The sequence below is a fragment of the Grus americana genome, chromosome 23, assembly GCF_028858705.1.
Source record: "Grus americana isolate bGruAme1 chromosome 23, bGruAme1.mat, whole genome shotgun sequence".
Classification (NCBI taxonomy): Eukaryota; Metazoa; Chordata; class Aves; order Gruiformes; family Gruidae; genus Grus; species Grus americana.
The window spans coordinates 6,083,691-6,109,439 of record NC_072874.1 but is presented as its reverse complement, the minus strand read 5'-3'; the positions used below and the strand labels follow the sequence as shown (position 1 = coordinate 6,109,439).

Genomic DNA, 25,749 nt, shown 5'->3' with positions numbered 1-25,749 from the left:
GAATTTGGATGTCTCACTGCAAAAACAGCGGGTCAAGTTTAAGGTGAAATTCTTGGCTCCCTGCTTTTGTATCTGATGATTTTTGTAGGACAACGCTGCACCCTGCTTCGGAGCTCTCCTCTCCTCGTACATCTCACTTGCTGGACACCACCTGCCCGAAGTAGCACTTGTGCTTACATTTCCATCTGGGATGCGCAAGCAGTTAAAGATCTGTTAGAAAAGCAACACAATTTTGCTTTCTTTATTATTGAGAAATCAAAGACCTCATGTGACTTTGTAGATGACTTAACACATTTATAGACCAGGAAGGAAGTTGAGCTGCACTGCTCGCTTCGCTTTTCAGTGGGGCGGTTGCTGCAAATTCAACCTCCTTAACTCACAGCTGTGCGCAGGGATCAGAAAATGACTGCCCAAATGACCACCAAGCCCCCCAAATGTTGCTGCTTCAACATCAAGACAGCAACAGTCGCTCTAGGGATCTTCCACATGGTAAGTTACAAGACTAAAAGGGGGGACAGGGAGAGGGAGATGAGAAAAGAGAGGCGGAGGTGTAATCTTTGCAGAAGGTGTAATCATTGCAGATCACAAGGTTTCCCGACTGTTGACTTTTCTGGTTTCCCAAAAAAGACAAACCAATGATTTAAGAGGGATGGGCAAAAGAGGAGAAGGTGGCACGGGGGAAAGGGGAAGGCAGGAAGAAATTTTTTGTACTGTGAGGGTTTTTTAACTATTTTTTCCCTGGCTCTCCCCGTTGGAGCTCATGGAAACTCACTCTGCTTCCTGTTTTTCCCTTGCAGCTTAATGCAAGAGCTCTGGTAAGAGGGGTGTGTAGCCTGGCCAGGGCTCAGCACGGCTACCTGGACCTGTTGGTTAGAAGCTGGGCAGAACATTGGCAATGGAAATTGTGGGAGTGCTGAAATTACGGGTCACTGGAGGGAGCAGGGATTTGGGCCCCAGGCAAGCAAAGGGCGGGTGGGGTAAAGCTGCCTCATTTCTCTCTCTATGGCCAGTTGGACACTACATGCACCGTTTTGGTTTCTGTTTTGATCTGTGACCGTGTTCAGCTGCCAGGCAGCTGGCATAACTGCTCGGGGGTGGGCACAGATGGCAGCGAGCAGAGGCAGCAGAGCCTGGAGGGACATTTCTTCCCATCCACCTGGTTGCACAGAGATACTTTCAGGTGGCTTTAAGTCATACTGAGGATGTGGTTTCTTGCACAGCAGAGGCACTTGGTTAGAAAAATCTCATCTGTTGCACTCGGTGTGCGTAGTCACAGGCTGGAGGCCTGGAGGGTGATAACGGTTAACGGGGGCTCTTAACTCGCTCCTTGCACAGGAAAAGTGTAGTGAGGGGAGCTGTAGCTGCACATACGTGCTGGACATGGCAACTGTGGCAGCCGTGCCACGCGTGGGAAGGACACATTATGGTCCCTCCACGACACCAGCCAGGTTTCCTGGGGCAGCAGAAGCAATCCAAGCTGCCTGAGCAAATCCTCACTGCAGCATAGCCCCCTCCTCTCTCACACAAAGCCAAGACAGCGGTCTGACGTGCTGGTTTAATGGTTTTGACTTCCACGATGCTATGCCTGCATACACTGGTGGAGGATTCAACTCATGAAATGAAAGGCAAAGAAATCTGGAGATTGGTTTAGTTGCTTTTTTGGATACTAAGAAAAATGGAAAGCATTCGGTGAATGATAGGATTTTATAAACAGGCCAGGAGCAGCAGCACTGTGGGTTGCTGGACAGGGTGGCTGTGCTTGGTCGCAGCGCAGCATCTCTGCACCTCCCTGGTTTGGGGCAGGAGATGGTCTTGTGCCAGCCCAGAGCAGGAGAGCAGAGAAACTTGGGTCTCCAGCGCATCTTCATGTGACTGCCAACATCTTTCCCCTGGCATGACTTCAAAGCCAGGTGCTGTAGTGGCCTTTCCATAGCATATTTTAATCATTTGGGGACCTCAAAAACATTACAAGGTTGGTTAAAAGAATCATGCAATTTTATAACCTCTTTTGCTTTCTGTTTTTTGAGCATCCAGATTACACCCTGGGCAGGCTACTTGTCTTTTTGCCACAAGCTCAAAGCTTATAATCTCACTGCTTTAAAGAAAAAGAAATTGCCACATTTCTTGTGCATTCTCATGACCCCAAGACACAAAAATTGAAACATATGAAACCTGAGAGTTTGCAGCAGAGCACAAGCAATTTCTGACAACCAATTAAACATATAGCCATCACAGAGCGATGGTCATGAACTGTTTAGAAATGGAACCCTTGTAGGAAGTATAGCCAAGATCTGAAGAGGAGCTGGCAAAATTAAAGGTCTGCGCAAAGGTAGGAAATACAAGCCAGGGAACTTTTCTGCATTTTCTGCAGAGGGCTACAACCACGCCTTGCGACGTGAACTATCTGTTATCAGTAGTGAAATAGAGGTATAGAAAGTGAACTATTTTTTCCTAGCTGGGAGCGTGAATCATAAAAAAGCCTCCTTTGTCTTTCTCAGAAGTCAGCAAACGCTTTGAACTGAGGCACATTTTTCTAAGTGTTTCACCAAGATGCCACTAACAAAAAGAAAGATTTGCACCAGTGCGTGATGGAAAAGAATGAGGCACCACCTCTTGGTCCTGCTGGCTAACAGGCAAAACTTAACCAGTGACATCATATGAAAGGTGTGTTATTTCAAAAATATTTTGTGGGTCTGTTGAAGACATCAGGTGAGTTTTGAACAGCAAAAGGCAGAGAGCCTTGGAGTGAGCCTTTGCAGTGCTCACGGGAAAGCATTTGCAGAAGAGGTTCAAAGGTCCATGAATGTTATCCCTCTCCTGACTGTTAGCAATGGAGACATGGTTCAAAAAATCAGAGATTATCTGTGGTATACTTAGTTGTAGTTTATACCTTATCCTATATAAAGAAAAGGACAGGTATCTGCGACAAAACGCTTAGATTCTCTGCATTTCTAACTAAAAGAGGGTAAAAGACTGATCCTGGGCCCTGAAGCCAAGGGATGCTGCCTGGCTTGGGGTCAGCCCCTTCTGGAGCAGATAGGTCTTGAAGAAAAGTGGTTGGGGTGATTCAAACCAAAGCCAGGGAGCAAACTAAGTATGGCAGTATGGGCCATCAGGGGTCTAGTGCTGGAGCTACCCATTGACCCTCTTCTATGTGCGACAAGTCTGCGTCAAGCATGAATGTGACTCTCAGACCATTTTTAAAACAGACTTGCCCATCACCCACAGCATGTCTTAAGCACGTTCACAGGAAAGAACGTAGCAATAATAACTCTGCCTGATATTTTAATGAGGACCAAACTCTTACATTGCGGTCAAAGCCACCTGCATGTGTCCCCTTTCTGCTCTGCCAGGGCATGATTTGGATTCACCCTGCACCTGACAGATCACAAGGAACATGAACTCACCATGGGATCTCACCATGGTTTTGGAGAGAATCCTGCAAAGCCACAGCTGGGTCCTTGCTCTGCTCTCCCTCTGCCCACATTGGTAGTCCCCAGTGCTAGGGTTTCCTGGGTAGGAAGATCCCCGTGTCTCTAAATGACAGCTCTTTTGCAGTTCAACAACCATCGCAGTGACCATCCAGATGTGGCTGGTGGTCAGGAGGGTTTGGGGTCACCAAAGTTCTGAAACTTTGTGGTGGGTCATTGCAAAACCAGAAGAGCGATTACCGTAAGATATGCACAAGCATGATGTACAAAGTCAGTGCAGGACATGTGGTGCTGGGGAGCATTAGCAACTAACATGCAACTTGGGTTTAGACTAACGAGCCAGACATGCTCTTGAAGACCACAGCTGACCAGGTAAAGGATATGGGGAATGGACAGGGGCAGCCTGAGCCCTCACCTCTTCAACCCTGCTGCTGCTGGCTCCTGACAGAGTGACTGGCACTGCAATACCAGAGTCCCTAACTCCCCAAGTCTCTGCGGGTCCCAGTGTGTCTGTACCTACTGTACCATCGCAGTGGGTTTCCTTTACACAGAACCGCTTGGGAAACAGTTTGATTTTTTGAGAAGATTGTCTTGTCTTACAGCTTTAAGAGATAACATAGAATAGCAAATATTTTTCCATACCTCTTCCTCACCTTTTTTGATCATGTAGCTGCAGCTGGGCAAAGGGAGGGAAAAAGAAAAAGGGATTTATAACTCAGCAGTGACTTGGATGATTTGCTACATCAATACTGTTGGTTTGTATCAGTATAAATTATTGCTATGGGTCCTAGTGATGAATCATAGTGATGCTGGGTGATAGTAATGCCATCAAACACAAGCTCTCAGGCTTTGTGGTGATGTCTTGTCCTCCTATAAATTAGATTTGTCTCACTGCTGATCTCTCCATAGACAGTTGAAATAAATCGTGGGTATTCTCAAACAGGAAAGAAGGAGAAGAACACGGAAAGGCTAGAGTTGTGTGATTAGCAAAGCTTCACTGGGTCTTGTGAGGTGACTTGCACATGTCTTTCAAAGAAAGCATGGAGGAATTTGTCCTTCTGCTCATTGACTCCTTCCAGGCATGAAGCACCTCAAGTTATTTGACATTAGCTTCAAGAACAAGGCCAGAAAGTTGCTTCTGTGCACACAGCATGGGAAGAAACCCTGCAATTCATTTGCTACTAGTCCTTGATTAGAGCCACAGGAGCTCTTAGAAAGCAGCATGTCTATAGCTTGGTCTGGCCTCTGTCACAGCTGAGCTCTTCCCTTTGTCAGTTCTTGAACTCAAGGAGCAAAGTCTCGTCTCTGGGACCTTCCCCAGGTCCAGCCCTCACCTGTGGATGTGACTCTTGTTGGTACAGAGCTGCAATTCATTGCACCTTCACCAGGCTGTGGCTGACCTGAGAGGTTCAGCAGACCTTGTGCTGCTCCCTCGTCCTCCTGGAGCATTTCTGGTGCACAAACAAGAGGGGGAGAAGGAGGCAGCAGGAAGGAAAAAGATAAAATGTTTTGAAAGGAAACCAAATGGGAGCTAAAAACACTCTTCACTTCATCCTACCCTGCCACAACAACCACTTTTAAATTAAAGGAAGAAAAGGCGAAGCACTGAAAGGACTGCATTTATATGTGGTGCTATTTGCCTTCAAAGTGCTGGGTATCACCTGCTTGCATGCAGTGCTGTCAGAAACCTTTGCAGCACCCCAATGCACTGTTGGAGCAGCATGTCACTGTCCCTATTGACCCCTGTTCATTATGGCTTCAAGCTCTTCTTGCAGAAACTCTGGGTATGGAAAAAAAAGGAGCAGTCGTCACACCAAGGCCATGTGCATAAAGATAAATTATTTGGAGATCAGTCAAGCTGCACATATTTCAGAAAAGAAAGGCACATGACACAACCTCTAACAGCAGTTTAAACCCTACTGCAGCTGCAGCAAAATTATTCACCAGGGAACAGGGGCTGTGTGTGTCATGCTGTTAAGATTCTGCCTTGCAAGACACCCCCAATTTAGCTGCCTTGGTTTAACGACTGGCTCTACCTCAGTCCTACACTGTTTGGCTAAGTCACTTAATTTCCTGGTGTTAGTGATCTTTTACCAAGAAACTTGAAGCACTCCTTTTAAGCAGAGGCAGCAATAAGATAAAAGGTGTCCTCCCAAAGTTCCAGCTGTAGGAGATAAAATCAGAAGGGCTGGCTGGTGGAGGGGCTGGCAGACTGCAGCCCACCAAGTGAGCTGCAAATTGAGCGATGGGAGATGAAGTTTCCTATCTTAAGCCTGCCTCTCTCCTGCCGTGACATAGCAATAAGAAAGGGAGCTTGATGCTTGTCTGAGCAGTCCTGTCTGTCTGAAATGGGAATCTTTTGGTTTCTTCTGGAGCTGAAGGGTGAATCTCGAGTGAGAATATACAGAGCCTTGTGGAGCAAGGAGTGCCAGGCAGAGACCACATCAATCTTTCTCTACCTTCTTCTCAAATTGAGGCGAGCAGCTCACTGTAGAGGTTTCACCACCTTGTATGTATATTCTCTGCAGGAATAAATGAGATTGTCACATGCCCGGCAGCAGCGTGTCAAAGTCAGATGATGGAGAGGTATCTTGGTCCTCACACGGCACTTGTGATGGAGAGCCAAGGGAAGGGCACACAGATCATTGTCCTTTTATCTTGTTGCAGTTCAGTGGCTTGTTATTTCTATGCAAAAGCCCTTTTAAATGGAAAGTTTAAACCAACTTTCACTTTACAAGTCTTCTCCTTAACCTTCAGGTTGGGCTTGGGTTTTCTATCTGACGTGTACTTATTTTACAGGACTGCAGTGTGTCTGGTTGTGTGGCTCATTTCAACACTTGCAAGGAAACCAGGAGCTTTTTGCTTTACTGTTCCCCTCTTTGATAGGCATTAGAGATGGTTCTTCGTGCTGAAGTTTAGGCTCTGACTCTGCTCTGGCTGTAAATCCCTCTGGGATGGGAGCATTTGGGATTTGATGTCCTTTGTTCACTCGTCTTTCAGGAATAAAACTGATGTTTAGGGCTCAGGTCATCCATTTTGCTCAGGTCTCCATTTAACAGAAACCCGAAAAAGCATTTTCTTCCTATATTTCCCATACTGACATTTGAGGGGTTTGACCAACAGTAGCAATAAGGGAAGTGAAATCTCCTCAGGAGTGTGTACATGAAACATCTCAGGCAAGTTACAGAACTTGACATCAGCGTGTGATCTCCATGTGTAGTTAGTTAAGAGATCCTTTACATCCCAGGGGACACTGTCAAGTTTAAAGAAACTTCAGACTGATGCAATTTCATCCCTGACCAGTTTCACTGCTTCCATGGGACTTCAAACACTGTTACATTAAACTGAATTCATGTTAACTTTCTCGTGTCCCCATGCAACGAGGTCTAGATATTTCTCCTTTTCCTATCAGCCTCACAAACAAATTGCAAAGTTCATTTACTGCATGGCAAAAAAAAAGAAAAAAAAAAAAGTACTGTGTCTCATGTAACTATTGAACAATCTGATATCAGACAGGCCAGGACAAAACATGACACATCCTTTGCTCCAACTCAGACTCTAGACAGTATTTTAGATTCAGAGGGAAGGCTCATGGTGGGACACAGGGTCCTTGGTCCCCACTGCAGCAAGAGTGCAGCTTGGTGGACGCTCGCTCTGGCAGCAAAGGGTGCTGTGAGATGTGCTACAGCTCTTCTGGAAACTGCACTTGGAACTTGTGGCACAGGAAGTTGATGAATTTGGTTTTGAAGATAGTTTCTAGGTCTCCTGCAGCTACGCAGAGACAGCGGGACAGTCTGCATTCAGTTCCTGTCTCTGCTGCAGGCCATCCCACCCAGCCGTTCTTCCCCATTTCAGGGCAATGCAAAGTCTTTCTTTCCATGCCTCTTCATTTTGTTGGCTTGCAATGTCAGCCCCAGCACATCTGACTGTACATTACTCCAGCCTGAACTCTGCCTGGATCTTGTATGGCACCTCCAGCCACTGCTCTGCAAAAGACAAAAGATATTCCCCCTTCCGCTCACTTGCAGGTGGGTTTGCCTCATCTCCCTGCAGTTGCTGGTTTTGTGCTGTTTCCCATACATAAAGTTTGCAAACGCAAGCGCAGACCGCAACAGTTCCGGTTTCTCCATGCCTGCATCAGTTCTTTAAGCGGTTGTTGAAATGAAAGGCTGCTATAAATATTGTGAAAAAGTTGTTTCAGCTATACGCTACCCATGCTTGCTTCCTGCATCAGAGAGGGGTTCAGATGACTCACAGACAGAGGTTGTGCAGTCCAGATAAAATGGCTTCTGTCGTTCACCTCTTCGTGACCACCGCTTTTTTGGTGGTGGTACCTTTGTTGATGGGTCCTCTCCCTGGAGAACAGTCTACAGAATGGGTGCTCCCAGTGCTGGACCTGGCGTTAGTGGGGTGAAGATGGAGAGTCATGTTTGCACAGGTTTCTCCATTGTTTGCACACCTCAGGAGTTCCTCTCCTGCAGACTCAGTTCCCACCTCTCCAAGGGAAAATGCACAGGGCATGACGGTCTGTGCATTTCTCCTGGTCTGACTCCTGCTCTCTGCTCTCAGGTGTGCCCTGTTGTTGTGGCAAGATGTCCTCCTGGACGGCGGTAAAGCTCAGGCGGAGAAGTGGCAGCAATGTGCACAGCAGCAGAGAGGTCAGAGAGCTTGTCCAGACAGTGAGATGCAGCTGCAGGGTGACAAGCCCGTGTTTCCTGCATCCTCGGGGAACGTAGGCTTCCTCCCCAACCACCCACGCTGTTAAGCCAATTTTAAAATAACACAGCGCACGCTGCGCAGCTGTAGGTATGGGACTGGCAGGCCATGCTATGCTCCAGCTTGCTACAGCCTAAAAATGCACAAGAAATGAAAGATATACCAAGCATGAGGGAGGACAGGAGAGATCGGAGAACAAGGAAGAAAGCAATGAACAAGGTTGGATGCATAGTGGAGTCAGAAACGGGCCGTCTGACTATACAGTGCTGAAACTGTCAGTTAGGTGATGAAGAAGCAATAAATGGCATCGGAGTAGTCCTTTACCCCGAGAAGTGTTACTTGCTCTGGCACTGCAGGCAGTGACTGCTGCTCTGTTGTGGCCTTGGACTTCTTGTTCTCGAATTCACAAGAAGTTTGGTCCCCTTGGCATGAGCTGTCTGTAGCGTACACACTGGCAGGGTGAGATTATCCCCAGGAGGGATGTGGTGCAGTGTCTGGCATTGTGCCTACTCATTTCCTGGTTTTACTTGCATGGAAACACCCTGGACCTGCTGTCTGAGGTGCTCCATGATGAGGTCTCCAGCCTTACGGAGGTCTTCTGCAGCCCCTGACTGCCCAGTGCCCCACATGCAGCAGGAGCTCTCCCTAACCTGGGGGTTAGAAATTGATTTTTCACTGCAGATCATCACTGTTTGGATATAGAAGTTCAGTGCTAGGACTGAGGCCACAGCTCTAGACCTCACTCCATCTCACAGCTTGCTAAACTCAGAGTGGGATGAACCATGGAGTCTAGGGTTTGATAGTCCAACTTGGAAACTTGGTGGGGAAGGGAGAGAAAATCATTCTGGTTCAATTTTTCTCAAATCAATAAAAGAAGGAAAACTATTTTTGTCAATGAAGTGCTATAGGTAGACTTACAGATATTTGTTTATTCTTTTTGTGTTTCTTTTTACACTTTTTAATACTATTGATACATTTAGCTCAATTCTGAAGCAAAATGCAATCTCAAAATGTAAAGCCAGGACTTTCTGGATAAAAAATGTTGAAACAAAACTCATTAACTTTGAAATTCCTCCACCCTCCTTCAGAAGCTGGCAGAAAAAGACAGTTGAACCCAAACCATTAATAAACTGATAACTTTTGTCTCAGTGTTTCCTCGTAAGGGATTTTAAACTATTCATGACTGTCTCCCTTGGAGACTTATCCTGCATTTAGGACTGTGGCCATTGCATGCTCCCTGGAAATAAATTTGTTGATAGGAAGCTGGCCCATGGCCCACTGAATTGTGTCTTTTGCTTTTGTTCTCCTAGGTTATGAGTGTTTTGCTGCTGATTGAGTACTCCTTGGAGGTGGCGAGCGGAAAAGGGTTTTGCAAAGACCTGGACAAGGATTACTACAGAATTGGTAGGTCACTGGGGTACTGGAAAGCAGCAGGGGTCTGTGGGGTTGAGAGGAAGTCCAAAGTCCTCCATTGGTCCCTCTTTCTTTTCATCAAAGAAAATTGGAAACTGGTATTCAGACCAGATAGGCCGAAAGCTCAGAGCCAGAAAAAAAGTTTAGGCTCTAAAGATTTGGATTTTTGTTTAGGCTGTGGCTGTGTTGGCTTTTTGGAGACCAATGTGGAGCCCAGTGAAGTCTTTAGTTCAGTGGATCAGGCCCTCAGCTCAAACTCTCCAGTACCCTCATACTCCTCCAGCCTTCCCACTCCCTCTGCAATACACTTTGCATTAATCTGGCAGCCCTGGTTTCCTCTTCTCTTTCTTTTCACCAACTGTAGACCATGTAAGCTTTACACACACTGTTGACTCCCTTTACACGTTGGGCATTTTCCAGGAAAATGCTGAAGTGTCTGACCAGCTCCTCCATGGTCCTAGTCTGGCCAGTGACCTTGGGGTCCCAGAGTGGGGAGAAATCACAGCCCCACCCTACATCCCATGGGTGCATGGGCTACCTGACATTGCCACCAATACCCTGCCCTCTATGCCATGGAGCCATCCTCTTCTCATTATCCGTCATGCCATGCAGGGGTCTCCTGCCTCACAGTTGAAGGCACTTCAGAGTGCCACACCAGCCCACCTCCCTTTCCCCCCTGTCCCTTTGGCCCCCATCCCCAGATGTTGCCAACTGCTGGTGTTTTTTGCAGAACATTGGTTATCTGGAAGAAGCAGCCAGGGTGTTTTGTATCCCACAAGCAGTCCCAAGCATCATGTTCATCACCATTGATTGAAGTCCTGTGGCTTGAACTAGGAAAAACCTAGCTTGGCTTTCAGTGACCTGGCAGATTTCTCATGTGGGGTGCCATTTAAAAGAAAATAACTCCCCAAACCTCAAATATTACTTAACCAGGCTAATTTTACAGGAAGCAACAAACGCAGGGTGTTTTTTCTTTTTCTTAGTAACTTTTTGGTGTAAAACCACAACTTGAGATAACCCTTCTCTGCTGTGCTCAGAAAGACAGAAACCAGACTCCCACACGCTGCATTGTGTCTCCCTGCAGAGAAGGCTGATAGTCAGAGAAAAATGCAACCCACAGCATCAAGGACTTGCCTGTTCCCTGATTTTCCAGTGTGTCCTTCCCCAAGCTGCAAGCATGCACTGAGAGGCCCCCTGTGGAGGAAAAAGAAATCAAGTACAGCAGATTCGTGCACATCCCAAACTCACTTGTCCCTGGGGTATGAGTCATAGTGGAAAGCACCAAAACAGGCATAGTCACTGTCTGGGTGAAGTTATTGCTACAAGATGGGTTCACATTTTTCAAAAGACCCCAGCTGGCATTTAGGAGGCACCGCTGTGATCCACCAAGGCTGTTTTGAAAAGCATCAACAGTGAGTGGAAAATGGAAATTTGGGTGAGTCCTGCTAACAGGACACCGAGCGCAGGTCTGCTGCCATGGCTCACATCTTCCACACAGGGCATTACTTCCGAAGTAGTCCAGTCTGGGTGGGTTGGAGACTACTTTGCTTCGCTGTGGTCCACCAAGGCCCCTCTGCAGCTGTGGGTTAACTCAACACCCAGTATAGACTTGCATCATGTTTGCCTTGGGAAATCCTTTTTGCAGAGTTTTCCCATTAGGGCAACATGCAATACACCCAACAGGCTCTAAAACCCGGCTGTTTTCTGGGTCAGGACAACATACATAGGAGAATCCAGTTTTCCATTTCTGTAACATATGTTTCTAGTTCTAATTTTACAGATAAAAACTGAAGAAAATAATGCAAGGGTGACCTTAAGGTCTTCCTCCCTTCTTTGGGTTTGTTTGGTTTGTTTTGATGTATCTGGCTTGGACATGGGCACAGGTGGAAATATTTTTTCCTGATGGTAGAGTATGCACATATATTCTGAATAATGATCTGAATAGTGATCTGAACTGCTGAAAACCAAACATGATATTTGCAGATCAGAATGCTTTCCCACAGATACACTTACAGAATCATAGAATGGTTTGGATTGGAAGGGACCTTAAAGATCATCTGGTTCCAACCCCCCCGATTTGTCATTATGTAAAAATGGCAATTGTTTTTCATTATTTTTTGCAGACAGATCATCCAAGGCCAATGATTTTTACTTTTCTTCCAGTATCTAAGTAACATATTCTTTAAAGAAAAAGAAACAAATCATTGAGACAGATTTTTCGGTTAATTTCCATATGAAACCATTATATGCTTTCTAAGCAAGACGTGCATTTCTGCAAAATCTGGAGGGTTTTCTTTAAGAATAGAACAGTTCTGAGTGAAATTGGCCCCGTTTTTAACACCCTCCCCTCTTCCCACACAATCAAAATGACAGGTCTTCCCCTCCCCCTCTTCCACTGCCTCCTACACAAAAAGGAACATTTTATAATGAAATCCCCAGCACTTCCACTTGGCTTCTCTTCCCAAGCATTTCAAAGGGCTCTGCTGGGGAGATTGCAAGTGTTTTCTGATTATAGTTGGAATAAACACAGTGCAACCCTTCTATTTCCAGAAGCTAGCAGGGAAGCAATACAGCAAAGCAGTGCAAAAAGTTCAATTTGACTTCAAAACCCAGATGGAAGAGTTGGAGAACAATTTGGGGAGAGGTTCTGTCGATGCCCTCAGCATCTGCTGCTCTATTTGTAGGTCCTGCCAGATTAAAGCACATCTCAGAATGTATAATGCTAATGCTGTAGTCATGGCCCAAGAATATAAACGAGGCAAGGTTTATGGGAAAAGGCTTTTCACATGATACAGTAGGAAAAAATATATATAGGAGTTCTTTATCAGGAATCAGAGCACACTCAAGACTTCTCACCAGTATGTTTCGCTGCCTTAAAAAGAGGATATGGGATGGGCCTCGACTTCCACAGATATGATCAGGGAGAGGAAGGAGAATTGGGGTTGTTGTAGGTTTTTGCAATTGCCAGCGTAATGGGAAGGGTGACTGGGTCAGCTGTCCTTAGAAGAGCGATGCTCTGTCCCTCGCAGCCTGCTACTCCTTGCTGTCTTGGCTTACAAGATGCCACAGGCAGCACAGGACTGAGAGCGCTCCTCTGAAATTTGCTTTTCAATGAAAGTTGATCATGAAAATAATATAAGACCTGCTGAAAATGTTGGCTTAAAATGGGAAGAAGACCCAGGTTCTTCTTTGTCCTTGGGAGCCTTGATTTTCCCACCTCTAGTGGGGTCAAAGCCAGGATGTTGGCTAATCTAAAGTAGATATAAATTTACTACCTAACCAATATTTAAGAAATAACACAAGATTAATTTTGCCACGGAGAGGGAACAGGAGATGAGGTTGGCTGCATGGTGATTTGGGGCATTCAGTTGCAATTTGGAAGAATTAGGTTCACATCTCTACGCTCTATCATCTCGTGTACAGCAGAAATGTGGATGTGCATTTCCCATGGAGCCTCACCCATTTCCAGTCTATTAGAAATCTCCTCCTGGAGCTGAGAAGCCTTCCTAGCAAAAGTCTTATTGGCAGTGCTTCATTCCTGAAAGCATGTGAGCTTTGGCAGACTAGCTTTTCCTGCTGGAAAATTAAAACGAAAAAGCAGTCCCCCAAAAAATATTTCAATTAAAACCTCTTCTCCAGTTCTAAGCTGCTAACATGAATGGTTTTCTGCCTTGAAAAGGTTACACCCCACTGCTTGCCATAGGTCAGATCTTTAGGATGTCTTCAATTCGTACCTGTGTACAGTCTAAATGTTAATCACTTTTAGTTTTCATTAATCACTTCAGTTTTCATTAATGACTATAAAAATTGTCACCGTGGACAAAAGTACAACTGGAAAAGTTGTTTCAATTTCTGTCCAGTCAGCCAAGAAAAATACCTCAGTTATGCCTGCAGGCCTGTGTGCACAGCATATACCATATCCTATGCATACCATATCCTCTGCAGAAAATATTCCCTCCTTCTCTGATGAAAAGCTAAAGGGACTGGGAGGTTTCTTTCCCTCACCCATCCTGCCCATCCTTTGAACGCAGCTGTCCAGAAACAACTCCCTGCAGCTTATCAGCAGCACCAAATCAGACACTGCCGTCCTTGACAATCTGTGAATGCGACTGTTAAACCACAGCTTTATGAGCCCTGTTTGTATTTCCCATGCCAGTTTATTGGGCCATAAAATATAAAGGAGTTTCTCTGCATTCATGGGAAATATTAGGACTCATTCAATGTCCCTCCTGGCTGCATTCAGGGCACAAACCCTGATGTGAAGTTAATAAAAAATAGACATTTGGCAAATAAATGCTCTCTCCTCCTGTTGGATGGGTGGGATTTTTTGGTACTACTTGCTAGCATTGCAAATGTCTAGTGCAGTTCTGGGGAGACTCTGTCCTGCCCCCATTCTGGTTACACCACCTCCCCAAGCAAAATGGCATTTACTTCATAGCACACGTATATTCCTTCTCATTAAATTCGCTGGGAGACTTAGGTAGTCTCAGAGAATTTGAGTAAGAAAAAGCATAAGAAAGAGCATGTTTGTTTATGTGTTGCTGCTGATTATTCCTGTATGCTTTTGCAAAAAAAGGGGACCTCAACAGGGACAAGCTCTCACCACACTCTCTGCCAGCAATAAAGTAGCACTGCCAGCACGGAGATGGCTGTGGAACTGAAATATTGTTATAGGTAGGATATTCTAGGGCTACAGGAGTGAAGCAGGCTTTGTGAAGAGCAACATTTCTTCCCTGCCTGATCTTGTAATCATCAAATCAGAGCAAAAGTAAGGTGGATCCCTGGAGGTCTCCAGTCCAATCTCCTGCTTGAAACAGGCAGGGGGATGGAACTAGAGGATCTTTAAGGTCCCTTCCAACCCAAACCATTCTGTGATTCTATGACTTCAAAGTTGGGAAGCTTGCTCAGGGCTCTGTCCAGTTGAAGTTCCCAAAATTAGAATTCCACAACCTCTCTTCATCCCTGTTCAAGACTGCATCACTGCTTGTAAGATTTTTCTTCCTTTTATCTGGAATTTCCTTTATTGTAAGAATTGCCTCTTGTCTTCATCAATAGCCCTCAAAGAGCCAGTGCACCTTCTACAGGGATAAACCCTGTTACTCTCTGAATACTCTGGTACTTTTTAAGATGCTGTAGAGGAAAACAAGTTATTCCTGAGATAGGAACACAGGCAAACATGCAGGAGAAACAGAGAGGAAAATGCATTTGACATTATACAGGTGCTCAAGCTTGGTTCAAGATTCCTAAATTTTGCCCTTTTCTGAGGGTTTTTAAGTACAAGAGAGACCAACATTCATCCTACAATGGCCAACTAAGCATGAAGAGCAATACTGAAGAGACTTAAAAAATACCGTCTGATATTTTTAAACAACGGATGCTGGGCTTGGAAAGAGCATGGTAGTCACAGTAATCTGGTCTCTAGGGTCTGCTGTGGCTGCAAGTGCTTCAAACCCCAGGGATCTACTGCTGATCCTGGAAGGTATCACTGCTCTGCCAGCCCTTGCAAAGTATTTCAGGTGGCATTTGGCCTCTCTGTAACATCTACTGCATTACCATCTCATGGAAGGTTTGCACAGACAGGGCTAAGAGCCAGCAGCTACCACTAAGGGAGTCACTCCTTTAGCCCATCTGCTAAATGTGCTCTCACAAAGGAAGAAGTCATTTTGTTTAAGTGAAATCTTTGATTACTGAGATCAAATCCATTGGTACTGAAACATCCCTGGAACAGAGAGATCTGCTGCCAGCAGAAAGGATGACTACGTTCACTGTGAACAAATAAGAGGCAGACAGTGAGTGGAAAGTTGTTTTCTCTTGGTTTTCATTTTCTTTCCATCCCTTTGTGTCAGTAGGGTTGTGAGCTTTTTGTTTCTTTGTTATTTTGTTTATGGTTTTTTTGATCTAGGTTCTGCTTGGAAAATTCAGCTGGGTTCTGCCGGCAATTAGCCTGCAGAAGCAACGGCCAGTTGCCCAATTACTTAGCGAGCCTGCTGAGAGAGCTGGAGCATGAGACCAGGCAGAAAGAAGCAGGAAAACACAGCTGTCATGAATCCGAGGAAACACTGTGCTAAAGAGATAAATCCTCTCTGGGGAAAGGTTCTGATTGTTGGTTCTGGGAGGAAAACCAGGGAAAATGGCTTCAGGCAGTTTGGGGTTTAATGGGACTGGCTGTTCCCACAAGGGCTGAGTCTGTTGTCTTTGTTAAGCTCTTTTTTGTTGTTGTTGTTTTGAGTTTATGCTGTCTGTGTGTTAATCTTCGGTTGTGTGTGCACCAGATCACAGCCTTGTCTCTACTCTCCTGCTTCTGAAGGGTGGGTTTGGTTTTCTGCCTTGAAGCTTAGGCTCTTCCCATGACCCTCATGAGCTGCAAAGCTATGAGCAGCCTCTTCTGCAGTGAAGCCCTTTCTCCATTTCCCTCTCTGTTCTTGTTTGGGTCTTGCTGGATTCGGGTTTTCTTTCTTTGCTGTTTCCTAGGACAAAGTCTTCTGTGTTTTGATTCTCATTACTTTGTGGTAAACAGATCCTGCATTTGGTTTTTACCAGGTTATAAGTAAAACTTTTTTCCTGATGTGGGTTATGTGTGTTTTGGATACTTTTGATCACTCCTTTAGGTCTTGAATGCCTGACACCTCCATGTGCAGCAGCTCATGTAGTGTTGCTCCCTCTCTTGAGAAAAGCTCTTTTTGCTTCTTTGAGGGATGCAGCCTCCTCAAAGGGTTTTTTCCCCCCTTTGAGTCCCAGAAGGAAGAGGTTTCTCATGCTCAGGGAAGGAAGTACTGGTCAGATCTTCTTTTTTGGACTAAAGGTTCCTTATCAGCAAATCTCATTTCTAGAGGAGACTCAAGTGTGTCACTAATTCTTGAGAAGATAGTGAGGGAAGTTAAAATATCTTTTGTATCAATGCATTTAAATGAAATAGAGTGCACTCTGCTAGCAGAGTAAGGATGTGAGGAGTGTTGCCGTTGGTGCCACCTGCCCTTGCTGCCAGATGTGGCTCAGCCCAGCTGTCAGGCAGGTCCTCTACAACCCTGGAAAGGCTCCAGAGCTTCTCAGTCTCATCTTTGATCCTTTCTTCAACTGGCATTCATCCATACCCACATTGCTTAGCAGGGCCTGGATGCAGTACTTGACAGTTTGCATATGTTGCAGCTGCTGCATCTAATGGGCACCCATCTCCTGCCAGATGTTATGGGCAGCACGGGTGGTAGGTCTGTCCTTCTCCAGCATGGCGCTCCCTTTGACTTGGGCTGACTGTTTGCATTTGCTCCCTCAGAGTAACTTGCCAAATTATGATATAGCTGTGACTGCCCTAATGCAAATGTTTTTTTGCTATAAACAGCAGTGTTGGTGTTATCTGCCTGAAAAGAGGGATGGGTTTTTCTGCCTCAACATCTTTGTAAATTGTTTTAGTGTATTGTCAGCCAAGTTAGTGAGTTAAGGACACTTTGGTGTATGCCCAAGTACTGAAATACTCTCCCACCCACTAAAAATGTAATGTGGTACGAAAGCTACAGGCAAACATTCTCAGCTGAGGGAGGTGGAAGGGCATTTTCATGGGAAAACAAATGGGTAATATGGAGCAGTGAAGGATTTCAGAGCAGCTGGAATAGATTAGGGATCCAACAGGCTAAAGCACAATTTCTAGATTTCTTTATGAAAGCAAGTGAAAGGGGTAATGGAACAAAAATAGTTAAGCACTAGATTTATTTGATAGCTATGGAATAAATTAGGCAGTTGGGGGGAAAGCAAACCAGTAATCAAATATTTCTGATGTTTGAGAAACATACCTATGGAAAGGTTCAGTTGCTTTAAAAAAGCTAAAGGTTTGGCTCTCCTAATAAAATTAAACCCTTTATTCAAGAACTTGGGAGTTGAAGACCCCAAACAGACTGTTGCTGTTTTAAACTCGAGTAAAGCAATAAGAAAGAAATCAGAGAAGGAGTTGGAGGAGACACTGTGAAAGACTGTACGTTATGCAGAGGCAGATAAAGAAATCAGCAGTGTTTTGACTTGGGAGTGAGCTTTTTTTAAGAAGCAAATGAACCTTACCAAAAATATTCACACTGTCTAGGCTGCTACAAAGACCAAATGTGTATACTGTACCGTACAGTGCAAGCAAGGCGTTGGTAGTCCTCATCAGGGCAGGCTGCAATACCAAGAGCAACGTTGCTTCCTGGGAACTGTTCAGTGGTAAACTACTCGTATATCAGAGATCACCTTCCTGCACCCGAAACAGCTGACAAAGATTACCTTCAGCCCTGTAGGTAGAGCTGTCTCATGTTGTTCTCCTCACACATTTATTTTTAATGTGTATGTTGCATCCTACAGCTATAGAGAGTAAAGGTGAGACATTTCACCCTGAAACTCTGTGGTCCATACCAGAGGTGGGTGGTTAAAACTCATGCTTCTTGTCTTGTGAATTTTGCAGATTTTTCGCCAAATTTCACTGTTGGTTACTTTATCTGTCTTTGACTCCCAAAATAATTTCCAACTCAGACTTATTAAACATTAACTAAAAGCAGCCTGCCTTTTCTTTTTTTCTTTTCCCCACTTCATTTTACCTTAGCCTAGGATATTTAAAATTTCAGTCCAGGCAATAAAGGCTTTTGGCTCCCACGTGCCTGTGCTGACAGCCTGCTCAACCCAGTGGCTAAAGAAAGAGAAGCTTTGAAGACAGATGAAAAAGTGGGTGTAGAAAGGGAAAAGAGGGAAAAGATTCCAGCTGCATGGCATTCATTCCCCCACATACACAGTTCTTTCTGTCAGGTTATCACACTCTAGTTCTTCCTTACAGGTATCATTGAATTGGGACATTAGGCTCCAGCTTTTAGTAATGGTAATTACTCTTATTACTTTCAGCTGATGTCATCACCAGTTTCCTGTTGATCATCATGTTGTTTGTCATCAGCTTCAACCTCCTCCTTGGTGTGGTGAAGGTATGTCCTCCACAAATGATGTTTAGCTGCTGGCTGAAGCCTCTCTTAGTTAGGAGGTATTAGAGGGGACTCAGTGAAATGAGTGAGTCACTGAAATGACTCAGGATGCTCACTGAAAATGCTGAAATATGATCAAAAAAGCAGATAAATATCTCTGCTTTCTTACAGAGGAGGAAGGCAGCTGGTTTGCAGTCTCAGGCTCATCTGCAAGGCCGCTAACTGCCAGATTTACCAAATCTGGGTGACATTTCCATCAAGACCTTTTTGTGTTAAGGAATGGAAATGTTATGATTTGGAAATGTTGTTTTATTGCCTCATTTCCTTGCTCTTTTGTAAGTCAGATCTGGAGGGGAACTGTAACTCCCCTATTACACTCAGGAGAAGACATGATCATGCATTGGTGTGTGAAACCAGCTTTCTCTATAGTGGTAAACTTTGGGGACAGCTGTATGACAGCTGTGATAAAATCAAGTGCCAATGTCATATAATGAAAACTCACAGAAACTTTCCAAGGGGGTTAAAAAAAAAATCAAATTGATGCCCTTTATTGTTTCTGAATCAATTGTTATCACAGTATGTGGAATTAGATGCAGAAATTCCAGGAAAGTGTTTATTCACGGAGTACCTTAATATATGCCCTTTCAGGTATTGATAGCTGGTCTCATTCTCCCCTTCAGAACAGAAATAACTGGCATTGCTTTTCTTTCTCAGAAGAGGGAACGTCTCCTGATCCCGTTCCTTGCTCTACAAGTCATAGACTTTCTCCTCAGCCTCCTAACAATGTTCAGTTCCTACCTACAAGTCCCAGCGATTGTTTCTGTGTCCTCCCTTAGCCACACGGTAGGTAACAGCTCACTTCTGGGGTGGTCTTCTCCGTTCTCTGAGATGGACACTGATGCGTAATGTCGGAATAAAGGATCATTGTCTTGGGCCATGGTTCTTCATGGCAAGGCAGGTCCTACAGGCTGGAGACAGGATGCAATCCTTGGGGGCTGAAGGGTGTGCAAGGAAAACTAGTGACAGCTGGGACATTGTTTAGTTTCCCATGTCTGGGAATCTTCCTGTTGATTTTCTGTCTCGGGGCTTTGGGGAGGTTGTTCTGGGTGTGCCAATGCTGGAGATAAGCTAGGAATATCACTGCTCCAGCTAGAGACCTCTTCTGAGGAGCTTGTATAAATCGGCCCAAAAAGATGGTTTGCTCATCATTTGGCTAGTACAAGTGAATTAAACAGCTTAGTCTGTCAGTGTGAACAAAGCACAGGCCCTGCGTAAAATGGGGAGAAAAATCTATAGAAGTGACGCATCTTGTAATCATAACAAAATTCCCCGTTCCCTGTCCTTCTTGCAGCAGGGACACTTGAAGATCCCTTTCCTGGCTCTGCAGCTGCTGGACTTCTGCCTGAGTATTCTCACTCTCTGCAGCTCTTACATGGAGGTCCCTACCTATCTCAGCCCCAAGTCTTCAGACAACGGGGTAGGTAGTGAGCAAGCCCAGCTGATTTGTCATGCTGTGAACTCCTGTGAAGTTTCTTTCAGTGGCTGTTAAGAAATAATAAACTTTCTCTGATCTCTGTGGTATACCCAGAACTGCTCTGTTTGATGACAAAAGAGGATTTTCCATATGTTATCACCAACACCGTGTTCTTGATTGACAGATTGCTTATGCGTGTGTTTCTTAAAAGTACACCCTGTTTTTCTTGTAAGAATCTTATGGATGCAAATTGCAGAGCAAAATGATTTGGATAGAGCCTGCCTGCATACATTGAAAGCGCATCAACTTTTCATCTTTATTAAACAGTGATACTTTTAGTTCTCATTTAAATAGTCTTCTGAAAATCTTTGCCAAAGGAGTGCAAACAGTAGGAGGAAAAATCTTTCTGATGAGGAAAGGAAGGTGGCCTGTCCCACCTTTCTGAGAGGCAGGCTGAGAAACTTGCTGGGTTATCCACCACTTTGTGTGACCCTGGTAGAGGGAAGAAGCGTTTATGACTGAGACCCTCTCCCTCTTTTCACAGAACTTTTTGCCAACCCTGGAGAAGTTACCAACAGAGGAATATGCCAAAGTGATGGTCACCTTCACCATTGCATTCATTGCTGTCCTCTTCCTGAAGGTAAATGGCTGGAGGGTCTGGTGAGGCAGAAATGAAGCTCTCTTGCCTGGGGGATAGGATGAATACGCTTTACCTCTCTCTCAAGTCTGCCAGGGCATTGGAAAGCCTCGTTGGTCTCTCCTTGGGCGTAACAGGAGCTATGCCTCAGTGTAGTGTCTGAGGCAGGTCTAATATTCAAATCACTGGTTTCATGCTTCTGCAGATGTGAGCTATAAAGCAAAATTTCTCTCATATCCGGAAACTGCCCATTCATCTCTAGAAGATGTTTAAAAACAAATATAGGAAACTCTTCTGCTATTGTGTGCCAAAATAAATTAAGATCATTAAGCAGCAGGTTAGATCTTCCACTTGGGTAAGTTGCTATATCCACACTGATGTAAGTAGAGTCATGCACACTGATACCCTGAAATTTAATTAAAACCTGCAAGCTGCTGAATCCTGCTTACATCTCAGGAAACTCCACTGTGAGACGGTTTCTATTCTTGCTTCAATGGATCAGAGAACAGGTTTTTCACTGTGGGGTTTCAGACCAGCTAAGAAAACCAGATCTTTCCAGGTACTTGAGCAGATTCTGTCACAGTGAAAAATGCTACTTCTTAGTTGGAAAGCATTTTTTTATTCAGAGTCTTCCCAGGTGGCCAAACAAGCCAATATAGAGTGGAGTGTCTTGTATGATTGCACTGCAGACATGACTTTAGCATATCTTTTAATAATTGCATAAACCGAGCAATGGGAGTGGAGATAACCCTGAAACCCAGCTGGCATCATGGGTCTTCAGCAGAAATCTCATTGACCTGGCAAATCGGTTTATTTGAATTTTCCACACAGTTAGCTACAAGACTGCTTAACTTGCAATGACTTTTGCGCTGGAGTTTGTAGGAGGAGGGCTGGGGAAAGGATAATTAAAAAATGGACAGGCACAAGTACTCCTTGGTCTACTAAACTCCCCAAAACAAGTCATTAGGAACCCCATCCTTTAAACTTAGTGACAATCCCTCCTCTCTCCCATGTCTAGCAAAACCATTGTCATGAGAGAGTTCCTTCCAAGTGATAAAGATCTGGTGAGGAACGTTGCAACAACATGAAACATTTTAGAGCTAAAAAGGCCATTTGGCCAATTTAGGGCTCATCGGTTTCAAGTCACTGAATGCTTACACCAAGGTAGCATCTAAATATGTTGGACTTGCCCAGGATTTTTTTGCATAAATTGACTTGTTTAATGACCCATTGCAAGCATTTATTGCTCACACACTAAAATGTTGTTTCTGTGTATCTGGTGCTGTTTTCCTGCCAACTTGCAATTACTGTCCTCAATTAGTTATTTGCATCCCACATCATAGCATAACTCAGCTAGAAGTTTGTCAGATGAAGAAGAGACAGGGCACCTGCCCACTGCGTGCCTGTGCCAGTGACCTCATATAAGACCTGCAAGACCTTGCTCACCCTTTTGGCAGCAAATATTTGTCTGACAATGCTATGGGGATGATAACGCTCCTCTCCCTCCCTTCTCTCATATAACACCACCCTTTGCAGGGATCATGTCCTGTTGCTACAGCAGAAGTCTCTCCATGCAATTTCACAGCTCCTTACCAGTGTGGTGGCTGGTTGTATGCTTGCTTGTAGAGCCCCAATGATGATATTACCAGATGTTCAAGTCTAAATTCCTCAGAGATGCAAAGTATTCAAAGGGCAGAGTGAGCAAAGGGGTGATGCTTACATAGCGCCATTAGGGCGGTCTCCCTTGCTGATCTGTGTATCCACAAGTAATCTTTATCTCACCTCAGTATCATAAGTCATCCCCCTCCATGACCATGATGATAAGAATGCAGAAACCAAGGACAATAAAACATTTCTGATGGGAAATGAAAGAAAGGGTTTAACATAATTACTTCTGAAGTAGCTCGCTTCCTGACCTCCAGTACAAACACCCCATCCACTTACAATGTCAACAGCTGCCAGAGAAGTTTTTCCTCTTCAATTCAGTGTGGAGAAGGGTATCCTACAGTGACTCTTGAATATTTTGAGTTAGCCCGTAATGGGATGATCCCAAGGTCACTGGCTGCCTTTACATAAGCTGCATGTACTAATGTATTCTGCTCAAACCTGCTATTGCTTGCAGCAGTCTTAGCTGAAGTCAACTTCATTGAGTTCAGTGCAGATACTGGATTGGCACTGCAGCACACTCTTCCAGAATCAAAATCAAAGATAGGATTTTTTTGTTATATGATTATTTTTTTAATTTATTGGGGTTTCTTTCATGGATGAGCGGGGTTTTTTGTACCATTTATACGATGGCTTCAGTGTCTTGCATGTTTGCTGTCTGTATGAAGAGACTTTTGGAAGGGGGAAGGTTTTTGCAGTATTCCCTAAAGGTGGTCAAAGCTTGGATTTACCTCCTCATCTCTGGAAGTTTGTTTGAGAGATGGATTCCTTCAACTCAGATACTTCAGTCCTTGTTCTTGTTCTTTGTCTTGGCTTTGTGTCAAGACAAACAGTCCTCATTGTTCTAGGAAATCCTAAGCTACATGGCTTGTTCTTGAGGCATATAACTCCCTATGTTCCTTTGAAAATGCCAACTGTTTTTAAAATAGAGTTTTACGCCAATAAAAATAAGAGGCACACGACTTCGCCTCGCTGCACAGAGTAGGGAAAATATTTATTTAATATGGTATGTTTCACAGGCCTTGCTTATTTTCTTGTGCCACAATCCATCAATCGATCCATTTTTCTCAGAAAAGCCCTATTTATTGCATCTTGTAACTATGTGAGGTGCAAGACGATCTTGTCAGAAAAGTGTAACTATTGCAAGTATAGAATTTTGTTGAATGAGCTGACCTTTTAGGTCAGTCCTAGTTGACTAGGGAGCCTTGAATCTCTGGGAGGTGGATGTTGTGCCCAAGGGGCTTTTCTGAGACATTCAAACTTTGTAGCCTGCTCAGAAAAATAACATGAAAGACATGCTGTGCTTTCCTATACCTGATGACATTGTGCTCTCAGGTGTCTTAAGAGTGTGCTTTATACTTAATGGTATTACTAATCGTATTGACTTCCCACGCCAGTGTACTATTCCAAATAGATGAAGTTGTCACCTTTCTAGTGAAGGATCAAGAGAGACGGATTTATGACCTTGGTACACATGTTCCCAGACTTCTTCCTCCAGAGAAGAGAGTAGGACAACAGCAGGATGATGGCAAAAGTGGAAATGCTCTTGTTGACTTGGCAATGCAATGGCAGATTTCCCTTTCCTTTTCAGGCCTATATGTTCAAATGTGTCCTGAGCTGCTTTAAGTATATAAAAGCCAGCAAGAGAGAGGAGGCCAAAGTTGACTCGCAAGCAGTTGAAAAGGTGAGTAAAGACTGCTTCAGGTTTACACCATGAAAAGGCATGGTTTAGACTGATGAGATGCATGATGATCCTTACTTTTGCTCTTGGTGGACTGAGAGACAGTTTGTCCCTTCAAATGTGCACTATCAGGTACTAATCAGTTTCCATTTATATTATATTCTTTTAACTTTACTTTTGTATAAAACCTTTCAAAGTCAATGGTATCTGCAAGAAACCTGAAAATCAGGCTTCAGGGAAAGCAGATAAATGGGAATGTATCACTTTTATTCTCTGATCCAGAGAAGTGTTTTTAATTTCAGTTGAACTTTGGTTTCTGTGCCTAATAGTGCTACCCATGTTTAAAATTAAGTTTGTCTTCACCTTTCACTGGATCAACGTCTGAGAGATTTGGTGCATTGCCCTTCATCCTAACAGTTTGCTAAATAATGAATATCAATGTCCTTCAATTACCGATGATCTCTTTAGCAGTAGCGTCCAGCTGCTGTGACACAATGGAAAGGTATTGAAGACTTTCCAAAAATAAGAGATACTGAAAAGATGGATGAGAAGTAAAGAGGAAGAATATGGAATGCTAAGTGTAGGCATTTGTCTTGTTGAAATTTGCCAAATATGATAAGCCTTGTCTTGCCAGCAGTGTGTGCCCCTGCTGTGCATGCATCATGGCCTTCTGCAATGATCTGAGCTTAGCTTCTTTGCTTAGGCAATGAGGCTTATATTCTGGACATTAAAGAGCCTTGGTCCATTTATTGCAGCCATGCTTTGGGAGAAGGAGGTGGGACTGGCAGCAGAGTGGTTATAAAGTGCTGACCTCTAACTCTTCTGGATTTCTGCCCTTTATCTCTTTCAGCCCATGTGGTTCTTTTACCCTGCTTTGAACTAGGTAGAGAAACACATCCAAGATCAAATCCACTTGAAACCCTTCATGTGATCCCCAGAGCATAATTAATGGTCTTCTCTTTCAGGCTGTGCTGCCATCGTATGAGGAAGCCTTAGAGTTGCCTTCCAAGGAATCCCCACCACCCTATGTAGCAGTCTAAGCTCCACTCATGGAGAGAAGATGACATCTGTGGCTCTTACCCCTTCTGTCAGATAGTCAGCCTCATTGAGAAGTCCTTACTCTATAGCAGTATCATGCTTATTACAATCCATCTCACTTTATGAGCCTACAAAGAGTAATGGTGAACCACTGGAGTTGGTACCTTGTTCTGCACTGGCAGTTTTGACTTGGTACTACCAAGCTGCAGTGCTAATTTTAATAAACATGGCACCAGACATCACAGAGGTTCCCATCACTGGCCTCTGACATCTGGCTAATGTGAAGTGTAGGCACTGGCCTGAATCCCTTGTCAGGCTTGCTTTATGCCAGCAAGATGCTGTTTCTCATCTGTCTCACACCTAACTCAGCAGCTGAGACATTTAGGAAGTGGAATGGAGGGAAAACAGGCAAGAACCTTTTCGCTGAGATAGTCCAACCCTGAAGCTATGCTAACCAGCATCTTTTAATGAGGACCCTACAGGAAAGGGATCAGCAAAAGAATGAAGATATCAAGTGAACTATGATGCAGCTCTCATCCTGTCTGCTTGTGGTGATGATCAATAGTGTGTACTCCAGAATGTACAACATGCTAGAATTGTCACAGTATTGCTCTGCCATTTTACACCTGAGTGTTTGCATTTTTTTTGCTTTTAGTGTGACTTGAAAGATGAGTTTCAATTAAAAAAAATAAAATGTTAATGGCTTCAATATTTTGCTGTCTGATTTCTGAACAATGCTGTCCTTGCTGTGTCAAGTATGTCAT

The 25,749-nt window shown here is 44.3% G+C and overlaps 1 protein-coding gene across 1 annotated transcript; it reads left to right on the top strand.

Annotated features, from left to right (window-relative positions):
* Positions 1 to 319: 319 nt before the first annotated feature.
* LAPTM5 (lysosomal protein transmembrane 5) lies at positions 320 to 25,694 on the top strand. Its single transcript, XM_054802700.1, has 8 exons — positions 320 to 489; positions 9,458 to 9,551; positions 18,417 to 18,493; positions 19,205 to 19,333; positions 19,842 to 19,967; positions 20,509 to 20,604; positions 23,858 to 23,950; positions 24,913 to 25,694. Exons 1-8 carry the CDS (start codon positions 403 to 405, stop codon positions 24,985 to 24,987), a joined length of 777 nt encoding a protein of 258 aa, XP_054658675.1. The 5' UTR covers positions 320 to 402; the 3' UTR covers positions 24,988 to 25,694.
* Positions 25,695 to 25,749: the final 55 nt, after the last annotated feature.